This window comes from Sminthopsis crassicaudata, chromosome 5, assembly GCF_048593235.1.
Source record: "Sminthopsis crassicaudata isolate SCR6 chromosome 5, ASM4859323v1, whole genome shotgun sequence".
Lineage (NCBI taxonomy): Eukaryota > Metazoa > Chordata > Mammalia > Dasyuromorphia > Dasyuridae > Sminthopsis > Sminthopsis crassicaudata.
Window position 1 is genome coordinate 177,126,664 of NC_133621.1, and position 15,578 is coordinate 177,142,241.

Here is a 15,578-nt window from a genome sequence, read left to right on the forward strand (position 1 = left end):
GACTGTGGGAATTGAGTATTTTAACTTTTTTTGTTGTTGTTTGCTTGCATTTTGTTTTCTTTCTCATTTTTTCCCTTTTGGATATGCTCTTTCTTGTGCAGCACAATAATTGTCGAAATGTGTTTAGAAGAATTGTACATGTTTAACATATATTGGATTACTTGCCATCTAGGGGAGGGGTGAGGGGAAGGGAGTGAAAAATTTGGAAATTAAGATTTTGCAAGGGTGAATTTTGAAAATTATCCATATATATGTTTTAAAAATAAAAAAAAGCTTTAAAAAATTGATACCTTCATCGTGAGGCCAGATTTCTTCCTCTCTACCCCAGGATAAATTGCAGTTCAAGACTTGTTTTCTGGCCTCCATGTTTCCAATAGAATTTTGGAATTTCTAAGCAATACTTAAATATGGTGCTGTATGATGTTCCCTAGAAGATAAAATAAAACTATTTCAGTACTTACTTATAATGCAATCAGTTCTTGTCCCTAGAAGATAGGATAAAATAGGATTTTTTAAAATGCCTCTTTATGCTCTAGGTTACGAGGAAAATGAATTTCTCCTTTAAAAAAATGGAAGAAGGGCTTCAATGTAAAATAAATAATAAAAGCTGCTGATGAGGCAGAAGAGAATAATTAACTTGGTTAGGAAGCCAGAGATTAGAAAAAACATAAAAATAGGAAGGACAAGTGGGGTTAGTAGAGAGGAGGTTCTTTCTGAAGAAGCCATGTGATCTCTGAGGAATGTTGACATGGATCCATACACATAATCAGGTGGGATAACATTCAGGGAGGGTTAGAGGAAGAAGGTACAAATAATGGAGGTTGGTGTCTTAGATGTTCACTAAATAGAAATGAAGCAGCCATTTGTCTATCTGACTTTCAATACAGGAGAGTTCATGCTAGGACTTCCTGCAACTACGGAAAATTCAGTTAAGGAGAAATCAATCTATCCTGAGCATAGTTGTGCTCAAAGAAAGGCAACATGTCCTTCAGAATTTCCATCCTATACTGCCATGATATAGCCAATGGTCTCTAAGACTCTAAACTTCAAGAAGTAAAGGAAACAGGATAAAAGAGAAGTGTGTAAAAGGAGATAAGACAGTAGAGATGATTGTCTAGGACTGGGCAGTGAGAGGGGACAGCTGCATGTGATAAAGGGCCATTTGAGAACCCTTACACCAGAAATATATACATAGAAGTAGAAATCCTGCTAGAAAGTTTAGTTGCTCTATGGCTTTTGGGTAGCTACATAGGCTTAGAGTCAGGAAGATTTGAGTTCAAATTCAGCTTCATACTCTTACTACTTCTGTGACTCTGGACAAGTCTCTTAACCCTGTTTATCTCGGTGTCCTCATCTATAAAGTGAGGTGGAAAAAGACGTGGCAAACCACTGAGTATCTTTGCAAAGAAAATCTCAAATAGAGTCATGAAGAGTTGGACATAACTGAGTAACAAATCTATGGTTTTGCAAGAGTGGTCTCTTGTCCTCCCAGGGGATGTATCTAGAATATGATTGAGGAACTCATTGGGTCTAAAAACTACTTCTCACTTTTAGTAATTACACAAACACACATAACATGCTTCTAGGAGGAATCTAGAGGCCATTGCTAAGGATGGTATAAACATGTGCAAGAAACTATAGATATTAGGGGCACAGGTGATATTTCCACTTGTTTAAGACAAAACCTTCAGAAAAGAAAGATATATTTGGGAGATGGGGCTAATTAATAAGATACTGCCTGAATATAGCTTTTTGGATTTCTACTCTACTACTTAAAATATAGTAATAATCAGCTTCTGGCTGCAGATAATAGAAGACAGCAAAATGTATTTTTTGAGGAATATTGAAAACCTAGTCAAATCTCTACTGAAAAGAGAGAGAGAGGGAAAACTCCAAAGATAGATTGGTAAACAGACAGACAGACATCATACAGATAGATAACAAGCTAGATATCATAAAGAATATCCAGCCATAATATAGGAATAAATAAAATGGAGTAATTAGAATAAATAGAAAAATAGAAATAGAAATTCCAAAAAAGTAATAAGAAACAAATAAAGAAGTCAGCAGTAAGATCCCTGATTTCAGGTGTTTATATACAAATATATAAAATAAATATGAAATCTCAACACAATGAAGACCTTTTCCTTTCACAAGGATGATTGAGAATGAATGGCATGAGATTCAAGATTGACTATGAAAAGATAAACCTATTGAAAAGGAACATGATTCTTAAAAAGTTAAGTGTTTTTTTTAATATATAAGAAGACATATTTTGAGGACATACAGGAAGCAGAGGAAGCACATATATTGGGAAGTATTTAGGCAAATATTAGTGGAATTAGAAATAATGGCATCATTCCACAAGACAGGAGAAGTGTAGACCATCTAGATAATAGAGTCAAAAACAGATCATATACATAGAATGGAGATATCCAGCACTTAGCTCAGTAACATACACATATTAAAGTACTTAATAAATAAATTGAGGACTTCAGTTATTTGAATATTTATTAGAACTTTGATTTGATTTGTTTATATTATTTCATCCTTTAAATGGCAAAACAAAAGGAAAATTACATTCTTTTTTTTTTCTTTTTAAAGACAGTTTCATCTTTATTTATTTGTTTGTTTTTTGGAGCTTTTTTCAGTAGTGTTTTATTTTTCCAAATACATGTAAAGACACAGTTTTCAACATTCATTTTTATAAGACTTTGTGTTCCAAATTTTTTCTCCCTTGAACACTTATTTTTCTTCTCCCCAAGACAGTAATTAATCTAAAGCAAATATAAAGTAGGTTCTGGGTGGTTGAAAAGGGGAGTGTTCTTATGGGTATATGTTGGTGCCTGAACTAGTTGTTAAGAAAATCCAGAAACTTGATGAAGAGGGAGAACATTCCAGGCATGGAGGTTAAATTGCAAAGTCACAGAACCAAGAAATGGATTATCATGTATAAAAAAACAGCAGATAAACAACTTTAGCTGAAGTAGAGAATTCAATGGTTGTCAAGGACTTTAAATGCCAAATGAGTTATTATTTATTCTTAGAGGCAAGAGGGATTCATTGGAACATCTTGAGCAATGGAGTGATATGGTCAGATTAATATCAATTTGGTAACATATATGGAAGCTGAATTAAAAAGGGAAGAAAATGGAAGCAGGAAGATCAATTAGCTGAATATAGAAATCATTCAGATAAACAGTAAGAAGTGAAAACTTCAGTTGGGAATATGGCTTTGTGAGTAGAGAGAAGGGGATGGATGTGAGAAATATTGTAGATGTTTGTGTTATTTTGTATTTGCATTACCAAATCCTATCACAGTGCCTTGATGCATGGTAAACACTTACTAAATGCTTGTTGGATTCAAGAGAGAATTGACAAGCCTTTGTTAGATTGGCTATGGGTGGGAGGGATAAGAGAAAAGGAAGAGTTGAAGATGACTCTGAAGGTGTGAACCTGGGAGAGTAGAAAGAAGATAGTTCCCTGAAAAGAAATAGGGAAATTAGAAGAAGGAGTGGATTTGGGGGAAGTGATAGTTATCTCATCACTGCGATGTTTTTCCTTCTTCAGGGAGGCCAAATCTTAGAAATACAGAAACAGGCAAAAGAGAGTGACTTCCTTGAAGGGGAGAGTCAGACCTAAGTTCAAAATTGACCTATGAGTTTCCTAACTGTATGATCCCAGTAAAGTTACTTGCCTCAGTTTCCTTATTTGTATAATGAGAATAATAATAGAAATCACCTCACAGGGTTGTTGAGAATAAAAATGAAATAATTATAAAGCACTTAGTACAGTGTCTGATGCATGGTAAGTGCTATATAAAAATTTAGCTGTTTTTATTACCAGTTATTATATGTTGTTTCCATTAAATATAAGATCCTTGAAAGCAGAGATTACTTGTGTTTTCATCTTTTTATCCCAGTTTACTTATTCTCCTTTTACTATCTTGGTTGTTTCTCCCTCCCCTGACAATGTTCTTTAGTTTTTCATTTTACTACTAAAAATCTGATTTTGGAAATTGGATACAATATTCTAAATATTGTATGGAGAGTATGCCAGAGAACCATCAGCTCCCTAAGGCTGGATATTAAGCCCCTTTTGATGCAGTCTGTGATTGCTCTGTGGAACTGTCATCCATATATCAGTTTCAACAAAATTTTTTCAAAGAATTAATTGTTCAGAGATACACATCTCAGAATTGGAAGGGATCTTTCTTCCAGGAAAATCAGAGTGAATGTCCCATGACCTCCAATTTATACCCCTAGTTGTAAGTTAAGGAAGAAACCTTTCTTATTGAACATTTCTTATGGAAATGTTTAAAGTAAATACAATGATCTTTGTTATATTTTATAAAGAAAAAATGAATATGAAGCCAGAATATTTAGCTGGATTATTTAATTTAGGACTTTGATAGTAGAAAAACTAGTATTTCAGAGTTTGACCATAAAGGTATGTGGCTAAAAAAAACAATGAAAACTGATTTTTTTTTCAGTCTAATACAATTTCCTTTCTATAATGCATATTTCATCCACATTCCCAGTTCTTCCTTAGGCAGCTAAAATGGAAGGTCTGGAGTCAGGGATACATGAATTCAAATCTAGCCCAAGACATTTTCTAGCTTTATAACTCTGGGCCAAATCATTTAAGCTTCATTTGCTTCATTTTCTTTATCTATAAAATGAGGATAATAATAGCAAATACATACTGGGGTTCTTGTGAGCAACAAATGACATAATATTTGCAAAGTGCTTAACTCATTGCCTGGCTCTTGATAGGCACTTAAATGCTTGTTTCCTTCCTTCCTTAATAATTGTATAAAAAATCCTAGAAGTCTGTGCATCCCAACATGAGTAGAAGTATGATTACAGTGTTTTGGATTTCTAAATGTCCTTTGGAGGCATCTGGAGTTTCTAAGTTAATTGTTACTTTTACTATTTTTTACCTGTGGATTTCTCATTGGAGACTTTCAATATATTTTAAACTTCCTTATGAAAGAATATTTGTATATCCAATTAGGATGAAATAAAATTTGTTTTTTTGAGTGTAGCTACTTAGATTAATTTAAAGTATTCCCTAAACTGTTCCTGTGAAGATTCCTGGAATAAATTGTTAAAACTTCCATTAAAATTATCTTGAGTGAGAGATCAAAGACAGCTTAGATTTTGGGTCAATTGGTTTTGTCATCTTTTTATAAAGAAAATTTTATATTTTATATAAAGCGATAATATTTGACTAGATTATTTAATTTAGGACTTTAATAGTAGTACAACTAATGTTTCAGAGTTTGACTGCAAAGATATGTGGCTAAAAAAAAACAATGAAAACTTATTTTTAAAAGTTGAATCTAGTTTTCTTTCTATAAATGGGTAAGGTCTCCTCGGTTTGTAAGGTACCCGTGGGAATAAATTAGTTCTCATCTATTTTCTTCATACCCTTTTGTGAAAGACTCAAAAACTTTCTTTGTGTTAAAGGTCCTAAGATAACCTATCTACCTGAAACATGCTTTTATAGCAATTTCCTTTTTAATTTGATTTTATTTTTAGAAATACAGCTAAGACTTTTATGCTCACAGGACATTTTTTTACATATTGCAGACACTAAAAGTTTATTGAATGAATGGACGATGAGTCATATCATGCTTATTTATGTGAGAAAGAAAGAAAGTGAGCCAGCTCCAAGTTTGAAGGAGCTGACTTTAAAATAATCCTTTGTTTAGTTTTGATTTCCCATAGAGCGGCTAATTATTTTTCAATGGTAATTTTAAACAGGAAAATTTATTTTTCAGTCTAAAATTTGTGGTATGGAATTGATGGTTTTTGTATACTTTGAGGAAAACGTCAGTTTACTAATTTTTAACATTTGAGAGCCATTCCTGCTACCTTCCTTCCTATAATTTCACTTTATTGTGCTCCATTTCCAGTGAAATTCCCCTAGACGGTCTGTTATAAACAACAAGTCTATTAACTGGAGTGTATTCTGTTCAGTGAAAACTGCCCTTATTTTCTGTTGCTAGGCTACTCCATTCCAACTACCATTGAAGAAGTGCTCAGTGGTGGGAAATGGTGGGATTCTGAAGAAGAGTATCTGTGGCCGACAAATAGATGAAGCAAATTTTGTCATGCGGTAAGAGAACAGATTTGTGCCAGAGCCTCTCTCTTTTTTTCTCCCACAAAAAACCCCCACAGACTCCTCAAGTTACTCACTTGTGATTAATAAGCTGAAACATGCTTTTTTTTTCTTCTTTTAAGGCTGTATATAAGTGAATTTAGGAAAGGAGGAAAGATAATAGGGAATATTTCTTCCTTAGGTTTATAGACTTTTGGCATATCTCAGGATGTTAAAACATGTTAGACTGATGTACACTTTTGTGGTTACAAACCAAAAAGGAGAATGAGGAGTACAGTATTTTCCTTTTAGATTATAAAACTGAACCTTCAAAAGAGAAGATCTTTCTTTCTTTCTTTTTTTTTTTTTTAGAACTGTGTTTTTTCTTGGTGTCTCCTCATCTTTTTAACATTTAATTCAGTATTTATTTATTTTAACATTATTTTCTTTCTTTTTAAACATTTTGCTATTTTTATTATAGCTTTTTATTTTCAAAACATATGCAAAGATAATTTTTCAACTCTGATGCTTGCAAAACCTTGTGTTCCAAATTCTTCTCTCCCTTCTCCCCAGATGGCAAGTAATCCAATATACAATATTCTTTTCTTTCTTTCTTTTTTGTTAGGACTTGACTTCTCCTCATCTTTTTAACATTTAATGTATTATTTATTTTCAACATAATTTTCTTTCTTTTTAAAAATATTATTATTATTATTTGCTGAGGCTGGGGTTAAGTGACTTGCCCAGTGTCACACAGCTAGGAAGTATTAAGTGTCTGAGATCAGATTTGAACTCAGGTCCTCCTGACTTCAGGACTGGTGCTCTAACCACTACACCACTCAGCTGTCCCTAATTTTATTATTTTTATTACAGCTTTTTATTTTTCAACTTTGACCCTTCAAAACCTTGTATTGCAAAATTTTCCCTTCCTTCCTTCCCCCCAGATGGCAAGTAATATATTATACAACATTATTTTCTTTTTAAACTTTAAGTTCCAGGTTCTTCCCCTCCCTTCCACCACTTTTCCATCCACTGAGAAGGAATGCAATAGATCAGTTACACATGTGAAGTCATGCAAAATATATTTTCTTATTAGCCATATTTTTTAAAATCAAGAACAATAAATAAAAAAAAATATTTTTAAATTTGCACTCAGTTAATCAGTTCTCTCTCTGGACATGGACAGCCATTTTTTTTCATCATGAGTTCTTTGGAATTACCTAGAATCATTGTGTGGATCAAAGTATCCAAGTCTTTCAAAGCATCATTACAACTCTGCTCAAGGATCTTCCTGTTTTCCTCATTTTATTTTGCATCAGTCCCTATAGGTCTTGCCATGCTTTTTTAAACCACCCTCATCTAATTTCTTAAAGCACAATAGTATTCCATTGTAATTATGTATCACAATCTCTTTAATTCTCCTTAATGGTTAGGCCTGTTCACTACTTCATCAGCAATTCATTAGTGTATCTATTTTCCCCTCATTCCCTCCAGCATTTGTCATTTATGATAGATGTGAGATAGTACCTCAGAGTTGTTTTAATTTTCCTTCCTCTAACCAATAGTGATTTAGAGCATTTTTCATATGCCAATAAATATTGATTTTTTTCTGAAAGCTGCTTGTTCATATCCTTTGAATATTTATCAATTGGAGAATGGCTCTTATTTTTTTTTTTTTCAAATTTGACTCAGTTTTGTATTCAGTGTATATTTGTGAAATGAGGCCTTAATCAGAGAAACTTGCTGGAAAAATTTTTGGTATTACTTCATTGTCTAGAATATCTTTTACATAACATAGTTTTCCTGATTATCTTTTTTCTATTTTTGATTTTGCTTTGTCTGAGATCATGGTTGCTACTTCTATAATTTTTACTTCACCTAAAGCAAATTTAGATTCTGTTCTGACTCTTTATTTTAACTCTGTGTGTGTCTTTCTGTTTCAAGTGTGTCTCTTGTAAACAAAGTATTGTTGGATTCCGCTTTCTGATCTATTTTTCTATTCACTTCTGTTTTATGTATGAGCTCATTTCATTTACAACCACAGTTATGATTACTAACTGTATATTTCCCTCTATTCTATATTCTTACATTCCCCCTCCCTTCATCCTATTCTTCTCAAAAATTTTGTTAAGGTCTAACTCCCTTAATCTGCTCTCTTTTTAAAAAAAATCCTCCAACCTTTCATCTTATTGCCTTGCCCTCTTATTTCCTTGTTAGGTAAGTTAACATTTCTACATACAACTGAAGGTTTGTCTTAACTATGCAAGAATAAAATGTTTATTCATTCAGCTTTTTATATTTTCTCTGCATTTTTAAGTGTCTGCAAATGATAATTTGAGTTGTCTGCAAATGATAGCATGAGGCATTTAAATTTAGCATGATTGAACTCTTTATTTCATTATTTATCACTTGCTTGTGTAAGTTTAATTGGAGACAATCTACAGGGAAATGGCATACATATAAACTGTCAAATGGCCCCATGATATTTTCCATTTCTTATTTCAGATGTAAATTTCTTTTGTTATTAATCTAAATTTTATAACCTTATATTTCTCCATATATATACATATTATATACACTTAGAATACATATGTACTTACCTTTTTATCTCTTCCAATAGAATATAAGCTCCTTGAGGGCAGTACTATTTCATCTTTGTCTTTATATCCCCTATTATAATATTGTTATTATTATATTATATTATGTCTCCAGTTAAAGTGGCAGAAAAATTGCCAACTGGCTTTAGTAGTAAGAGTTTCTTCATTCAAGAATTCCATTTACCAAAGAAACTACAAACCTAATTCCTCTTCCAGTCCTGAGTTAGAGTGATGTCTATATTGTAATGACATTAATACTATACGTTAACGTGATTCAGGCCAATTCCAATAGACTTGTGATGGAGAAAGCCATCTGTATGTAGAGAGAAGAGTATGGGGACTAAAGGTGGATCACAACATAGTATTTTCACTATTTTTCTGGTGGCTGGTGTTGTTTGCTTGTTTGTTTATTTCTTTCATTTCTCCCCTTTTTGATCTGATTTTTCTTGTGCAGCATGGTAAGTGTGGAAATATGTTTAAAAGAATTGCACATGTTTCACCTGTATTGGATCACTTGCTGTTTAGGGGAGGAGGGTGGAGGGAAGGAATGGAGAAAAATATGGAACACAAAGTTTTACAAGGGTGAATGTTGCATGTATTTTGAAAAATAAAAACCTGTTATAAAAAAACAAAAAAATAAAAAATTCAACATACATTAATCTTAATATGAGGGAATGAGAGAAAGAACTCCAAAACAAAACTGATTTTTCATTGAAAATACAAGGCATGCAAACAGAAATACAGAATGAACAACAAACATTAGGATCACATTTGTTCTTTGAGGAAAAATGACCATAAAGGGTCCTGGGCTTTGTTCTTAAACACTCCTTCATCAGTAGAAAGAGATAATAAAGCTTATGGTCATACATAATGTCTTTCCCTTTTCTTAAATATGAATGCTGAATTTACGTGAGCAGGTTCTTCTAAATAAAGGGAAACTAACTTCGATATAAGTGTTCCCACTAGATAGAAAGCACTTTAGAGACTTCAACACTTCCTTTACACTTCTTACAATGCTCATATTGTATTCTACTAACAGTGTACTCATGGTCACTGACCCAAACTTAGAGCAGAGAGAGCAAAAGAAAGAAATTAGTGTTAAAAAAGAGATGAAAGCAAAAGCCTAAGACAAATACCAAAGAAAACAAAAGTTTCCATCCCATATGCTAGCACCATTGTGGGAAGGAGATAAATGCATGAAAAGGATGGGAAGGGAAGGAAACACATAAAAGAACCCATAAAATTGAACTGGTCAACTCAGTAGATTTTTAATTTCTTCATCTTTGGTTCTCAGAGAAAACAAGAAAAGAGAAACTGATAAAAATCTTGATTGTGGTAAAACATGCATTTATGTTAACAAATAAATTAACTATTTATGTGCTTATATAATGGATGCATATGTAGGTAAGAAAAATTACATTTTGTTATCTAATATCAAGAAAAACCTTGGAGCACATAATGGACTTTTCTGAGTTTTTCTGACCCTTTAGGAATTAGCAATGGTTACTTTTTCCTACTGGTTGTGAACTTCGTAAGAATTAGTACACAAAGACAAAATTCTGTTTTGCTTTCCATGAAGTCCCCTTTGTCTGAGTTGAGTTTGTAGCCATGAGATCTCAAGTGACTTTTTATTATTTTTAAGATAAAATATATCTTTGTTCACCATATTATGCCGCTTCATAGACTCTTCAGTCCAATTAAACTGGGTTGTATTTTTTATTTTATTTTTTTCAAACACAATATTCTACCTCCCATCTGAATGCTTTTGCATAGGCTGTTTCCCATCTACATTTTCTTCTACTTTCTCTTCTTTCTTTTTCCTCCTCATCTTCCTCATTTTGCCTCAAGATTTCTAGTTTTTTAAAGGACAAAGCTGAAGCATTACCTTCTGCATACCTTCCTTTTATCTCTTCCCTCCCTCCCCCCCTTCCTGGCTGCTAAGGCTTCCCCCCAAGTTTCCTTTGTTTATTTTTGTATACATACATATGTGTATGTGCATATATCTTCAATTCCAGTACAATTTAATAAGCACTTATTAAATGCCTACTCTGTGCCAGTTGCTGTGCTAGGTTCTAGGGATACAAATAAGTAAAAGAAAGACAATTTCTGACTTCAAGGAGTTTACAATCTAATGAAGACTATGCACAAAAGGAGGCTAGAAAAATTGAAAAGATTATAAAGGTGAGGTACCTTGATATTTAAGGCAGGGACTCTATTTCTCTTTTGTCTTTTAATCCTAAATACTTAGCATCATGACTAACACAAGGTAGACGCATAATAAATTAATGTTGATTAATTGGAATTGTTGAGCTTATTTAATAGCTTCTGATCATTGTCTCTCCCAAATTACTTTTCCTCTTATCTCTCTCCCATTTTTCTTAACTCCTTTTCCCCCTATTTTCCTGTTGGATAAGATGAATTTCTGTACTTAGTACTGGGTATATGTGTACTCTTCTTTCCTAAAACTGAAGAAGGGACCCCAAAACTCTAAAAATCCTTGAAGTAGAAAATCTCCTTCAACGCTGCCTCAGTGAGAGACCCTGCCCAAGGGAAAGCAAACAAGACAGTTTCATTCTGTTATCTAGCAAAAGGAATTCCAATTCTAGCTGAAACCCAGTGAGTAGATGAGCCAACTTGGGACTCCACCCACGAGTTCCCTTTAGCTTGTAGTCAAAGCTCTTATTCTAAAAAAGCCAATCTAAAATCCTGTCTTTGCCATGCTATATCATAGTAGGCTGTGCAATGGAAACCTCTGCCCACTGGAATGATATTCTTTTCCAATGTTACCCTCACCTATTTCCCTAACCAGGCTTTATGCTTCCCTGTCAGGATTTCTAACCTTACTTCCCAATCCCTATAATTAAACCTCTTTTATCAATCTAGGTTTTCGGGTCTGTAAATTATAGAGAATCTCTGCATTGCTAGAAGGGAGTCCCCAAAACTCCCTACTCTTGTGCCGAACCCCAAGGGGGTGCAGGGGAGCCAAACCTCTCCATTTGGTTCCCTGAATGTAGAATCTGCCACTAGACCTTATCATTTAACTCCCTGACTACCAGAAACCCTAATCTCATTTTGGTTCTCTAAATCTAGACCTTATCATTTGGTTCCCTTTGGTCAGGGAACCAAATGATGAGATTAGAGTTCCTTGTGGTCAGGGAGTTAAATGATAAGGTCTAGTGGCAGATTCAGGGTTAAGGTAACCAAATGGAGAGCTTTGGCTCCCCTACACCCCCTTGGGATTTGGCACATGGGTAGAGAGTTTTGGGAACTCCCTTCTGGGGGTGCAGAGGTTCTTCATAAAGGAATTTATGAACCCAAAAAAGCTAGACTGATAAAAAAAGAGGTTTATTATTGGCATTGGGAAGTCAGCCTTTGCTATGCATTAACAGAAAGGCTGACTTCCTTAGTAGCAAAGTCCCAAAGAAAGTAAAGTAGTGGAGGAGTCCTGGTAGAGAAGTAAAGTTTCTAGTAGAGAGATCCCGACAGAGTCTCTTTAGGAAAATAGGTGAGGGAGATAAAGAGAGAGTAGTGCTGAAAGAGAATATTATTCTAGCAGGCAGAGGTTTTCTTGGCATCACATAGCATGGCATGTTAGGACCTCTTCAAAGAAATGAGTTCAAAACTGCCATTTTTATAAAGAAGTCTTTGGCTACAAGATAAAGCCTACTCCCCCTACCAATGAGGCTGGTGGGTGGAGTTGGAATTGATTAAAAATCTTCAATTGAGGGGCAGCTAGGTGGCACAGTGGATAGAGCACCAGCCCTGAATTCAGGAGGACCCGAGTTCAAATCTGGTCTCAGACACTTAACACTTCCTAGCTGTGTGACACTGGGCAAGTCACTTAACCCCAGCCTCAGGGGAAAAAAAAATCTTCAATTGAATAGGATGTTTCTGCAATTCAATAGAATTGGTATCTCCTGCTCTGAACTCAACCAGCCCCACCCAGAAAACAGAATGAAGCTGCTTGTCCTCCGGTGGGGTCCCTGCAGTGGCAAGATTCAAGGAGAATTTGTCCTTCAAGGAGTTTTAGAGTTTTGGGGTTCCCTCCCCCAAGTCTCTCCTCCACTGTATAAATTTTCCTTGCATGCCTCTATTTAGTTTTCTTGGCAAAAGTACTGGCAACTCACTATTATCATTTCCTTCTCCAGCTTATTTTACAGATAAAGAAAATTAAGTAAGCAGGATTAAGTGACTTGCTCAGGGTCACACAGTTAATAAAAATTTGAGGCTGAATTTGATTTTAGGCTTTTTTGACTTCAGGGCCAGTACTCTATTCATTGCTTAACCACAAGGCCTAATTTTTTTTGCCTTCTATATAATTACATTCTAAACTTGTTATTTCTTTATAGTGGTTGTTGCTAAAAGTCATGAGGCTACACAATATTTTAATAGTTTCTTTCTATCAGGTTTTAGCTTTTTCTTCTTGACTCAGGAGATTTTTATTTCAGGTTGTAAGAATTTTTCATTTTAGAATTTCATGAAGCGAATTTTTTTTGTTTGTAGTTTGCCTTCTGGTTCTAAGATATCTGGGAAGTTTTCTTTTATGGTTTCTTGAAATATGATGTATAAGTTCATTTTTTATTCATGGTTTTCAAATAGTCTAGTGATTCTTAAATTATTTCTCCTTTATCTATATTCCATGTCATTCCCCCCCACCATTTTACATTTTCTCCTATTTTTTTCTAATTTTTAACATTATTTTTCATTTTTTCATGTTTCTTGGAGTCATTAGCTTCCCTGTGGCCAATTCAAATTTTTAAAGAGTTCTTCAGTGTTATTTTGCACCTCTTTTACCATTTGACAAATTATGTTTTATTTTTGTTTTGGAGTAATTTTCTTCTTTATTTTTTGTACTTCTTTTTACCAAGCTATTAATTCTCTTTTTCTTAATTTTCTTGCATTCTTCTCATTTTTCTACCCCAATTTTTCTTTATACTATTATTTGATTGATTGATTAATTTTTTGTTTTTTAATATTTCTAGTAATTATTGTTAGTCTTGTGTCTAATCTGTATTTTCTCTGAGGCTTTCTTGTAGATGTTTTCAAGTCAGTGTTTTTCTGTGTTTATCTATAAAATGAATATAATTCTTATAGTACCTCTTTCAGTTTATGAGAACCAAGTAAGATATTTCTAACATTTGATACAAATATTATCACATTTTATCATTATAATTTGGTCATTATAATCTACTTGAATTCAAGAAGGAAGCATTTAAAAAATAGACTTATGATTTAATTGGTATATGGAACTACTTCTACCAATGTATGTTAAGGACCATGCATAAGTGTGAAGGGGCAGATTGGTTCTCCAAAAGTCCCCACAGCTGTGAATCATAACAACCCTGAAGGAATTGCAAATCAGCCTTTACTGACACAGATGTTGCTTGTGGATTGGGAATGAAATAAATTGGAGGCAGAGGGAAGAGGAGAGAGGCCAGAGAATGCAGTTGCCTCTCAGTCTCCTTGTATCATTATTATCCTCTCACATGAAGGGATCCATTCTGCTGGTTTGAGTTGGATCCCCAGCAGCCACTGGCAATTGACTCCCATAACATTCAGAAGCCACTAGCAGGTTGCTCCCATAACAAATGTATATCAGTATTTGCTCTGCAACTTATAGTTTTAGAAAATCTTTGGGACATTGACAGGTTAAATGATTTGCCCAGAATCACTTAACAGTATGTCTTGGAAGCCTGACTTGACCCCAAGTCTTCCTTATACTAAGGCTATTCTGTTGACTAATGATGGTGATGGCTTACTACATGCCAGCCAGAGTTTAAGTAACTTTTCCAGAGTCACATAACTAGTAAGTCTGAGACTGGATTTGACTACAGATCCAGCTCTCTCTGCACCCAACTTCCTTTTTCATAACTATACCATACTGCCTTTGAATGATGTTTTCAGAATTTTAAAATGTGTAAATTATCCCAAATTTGTATTCTCATTTTTCTAGATGCAATCTTCCTCCTCTATCCAGTGAATACAATAAAGATGTTGGATTCAAAACCCATTTGGTGACAGCTAATCCCAGCATAATTCGGAAAAGGTAGGATAAAAACTCTTTCATTATTAAGTAACTGGAAAAGAAGGCTTTATGTGTATAGGTAACTGGGAGATGATAAATATAATTCACAGATTGGGAAATTTAAAAATAATATTGGCCAAGAGAATCTGAGAAAAACATGTCAATTAGATCAGTGCCTAGAAAAGCAAGCAGTATTTTATGCTGCCTCAGAGAGAGTAAGAATGAAACAGATCTGTTTTCTTGCTTGAGTAGGCAGCATCTAGTTTTGCTTATTCATTACTCTTGCTTATACTGATTGTGATTGACAACAATTAACAACAAGTTAATGTTTAATTAACAAAAATTTAAAAACCCCAAAGTAGGTCATGCATTCAATCTATTTGGAAGATATCAGAATAGATCAAATCTTATCCGGATCTTAGAAAGGTAGAGGGTCTCAGATAAAACTTTTCAGAAAGATGAGAGTTATCTTTCCAAGGATTGTTTATTTAGAAATCTCCCTTGAGAACTGTGTAATGAATTTCAGTAATTATTTTCCTAAGTTTCCAGTGATTAGAACTTAGTTTCTCACCAGAGGAAATTCTTTCCCTAGACATTCTTCCCCTCTAACAAATGCATCCATATTAGTGTTCTGTATGCTGATGGGAATTGCTGCTTTTGGTGAGCCACCAAATCTCTGCAGCTGCCACCACAATTGTAAATATATCTTGCATTTGCATAATGACTTTGAAACAAAGTTGACAGAATAGCAGAAAAACATTAATAACCATCACAAAACTGGTTATCACAAAAGTGATAATGGTCTCTAGCATTTTGTTTCTGTCAGTTCAGCATAGTTGCAACATTTTCTG

The 15,578-nt window shown here is 34.0% G+C and overlaps 1 protein-coding gene across 1 annotated transcript in view; it reads left to right on the forward strand.

Annotated features, from left to right (window-relative positions):
* Nucleotides 1-15,578, forward strand: part of ST8SIA1 (ST8 alpha-N-acetyl-neuraminide alpha-2,8-sialyltransferase 1) — a 92,633-nt gene that overhangs the window by 42,331 nt on the left and 34,724 nt on the right. The window contains exons 3-4 of the mRNA XM_074268852.1: nt 6,014-6,123; nt 14,656-14,748. Coding sequence (XP_074124953.1) covers nt 6,014-6,123; nt 14,656-14,748 — 203 coding nt within the window. The remainder of the gene's footprint in view (nt 1-6,013; nt 6,124-14,655; nt 14,749-15,578) is intronic.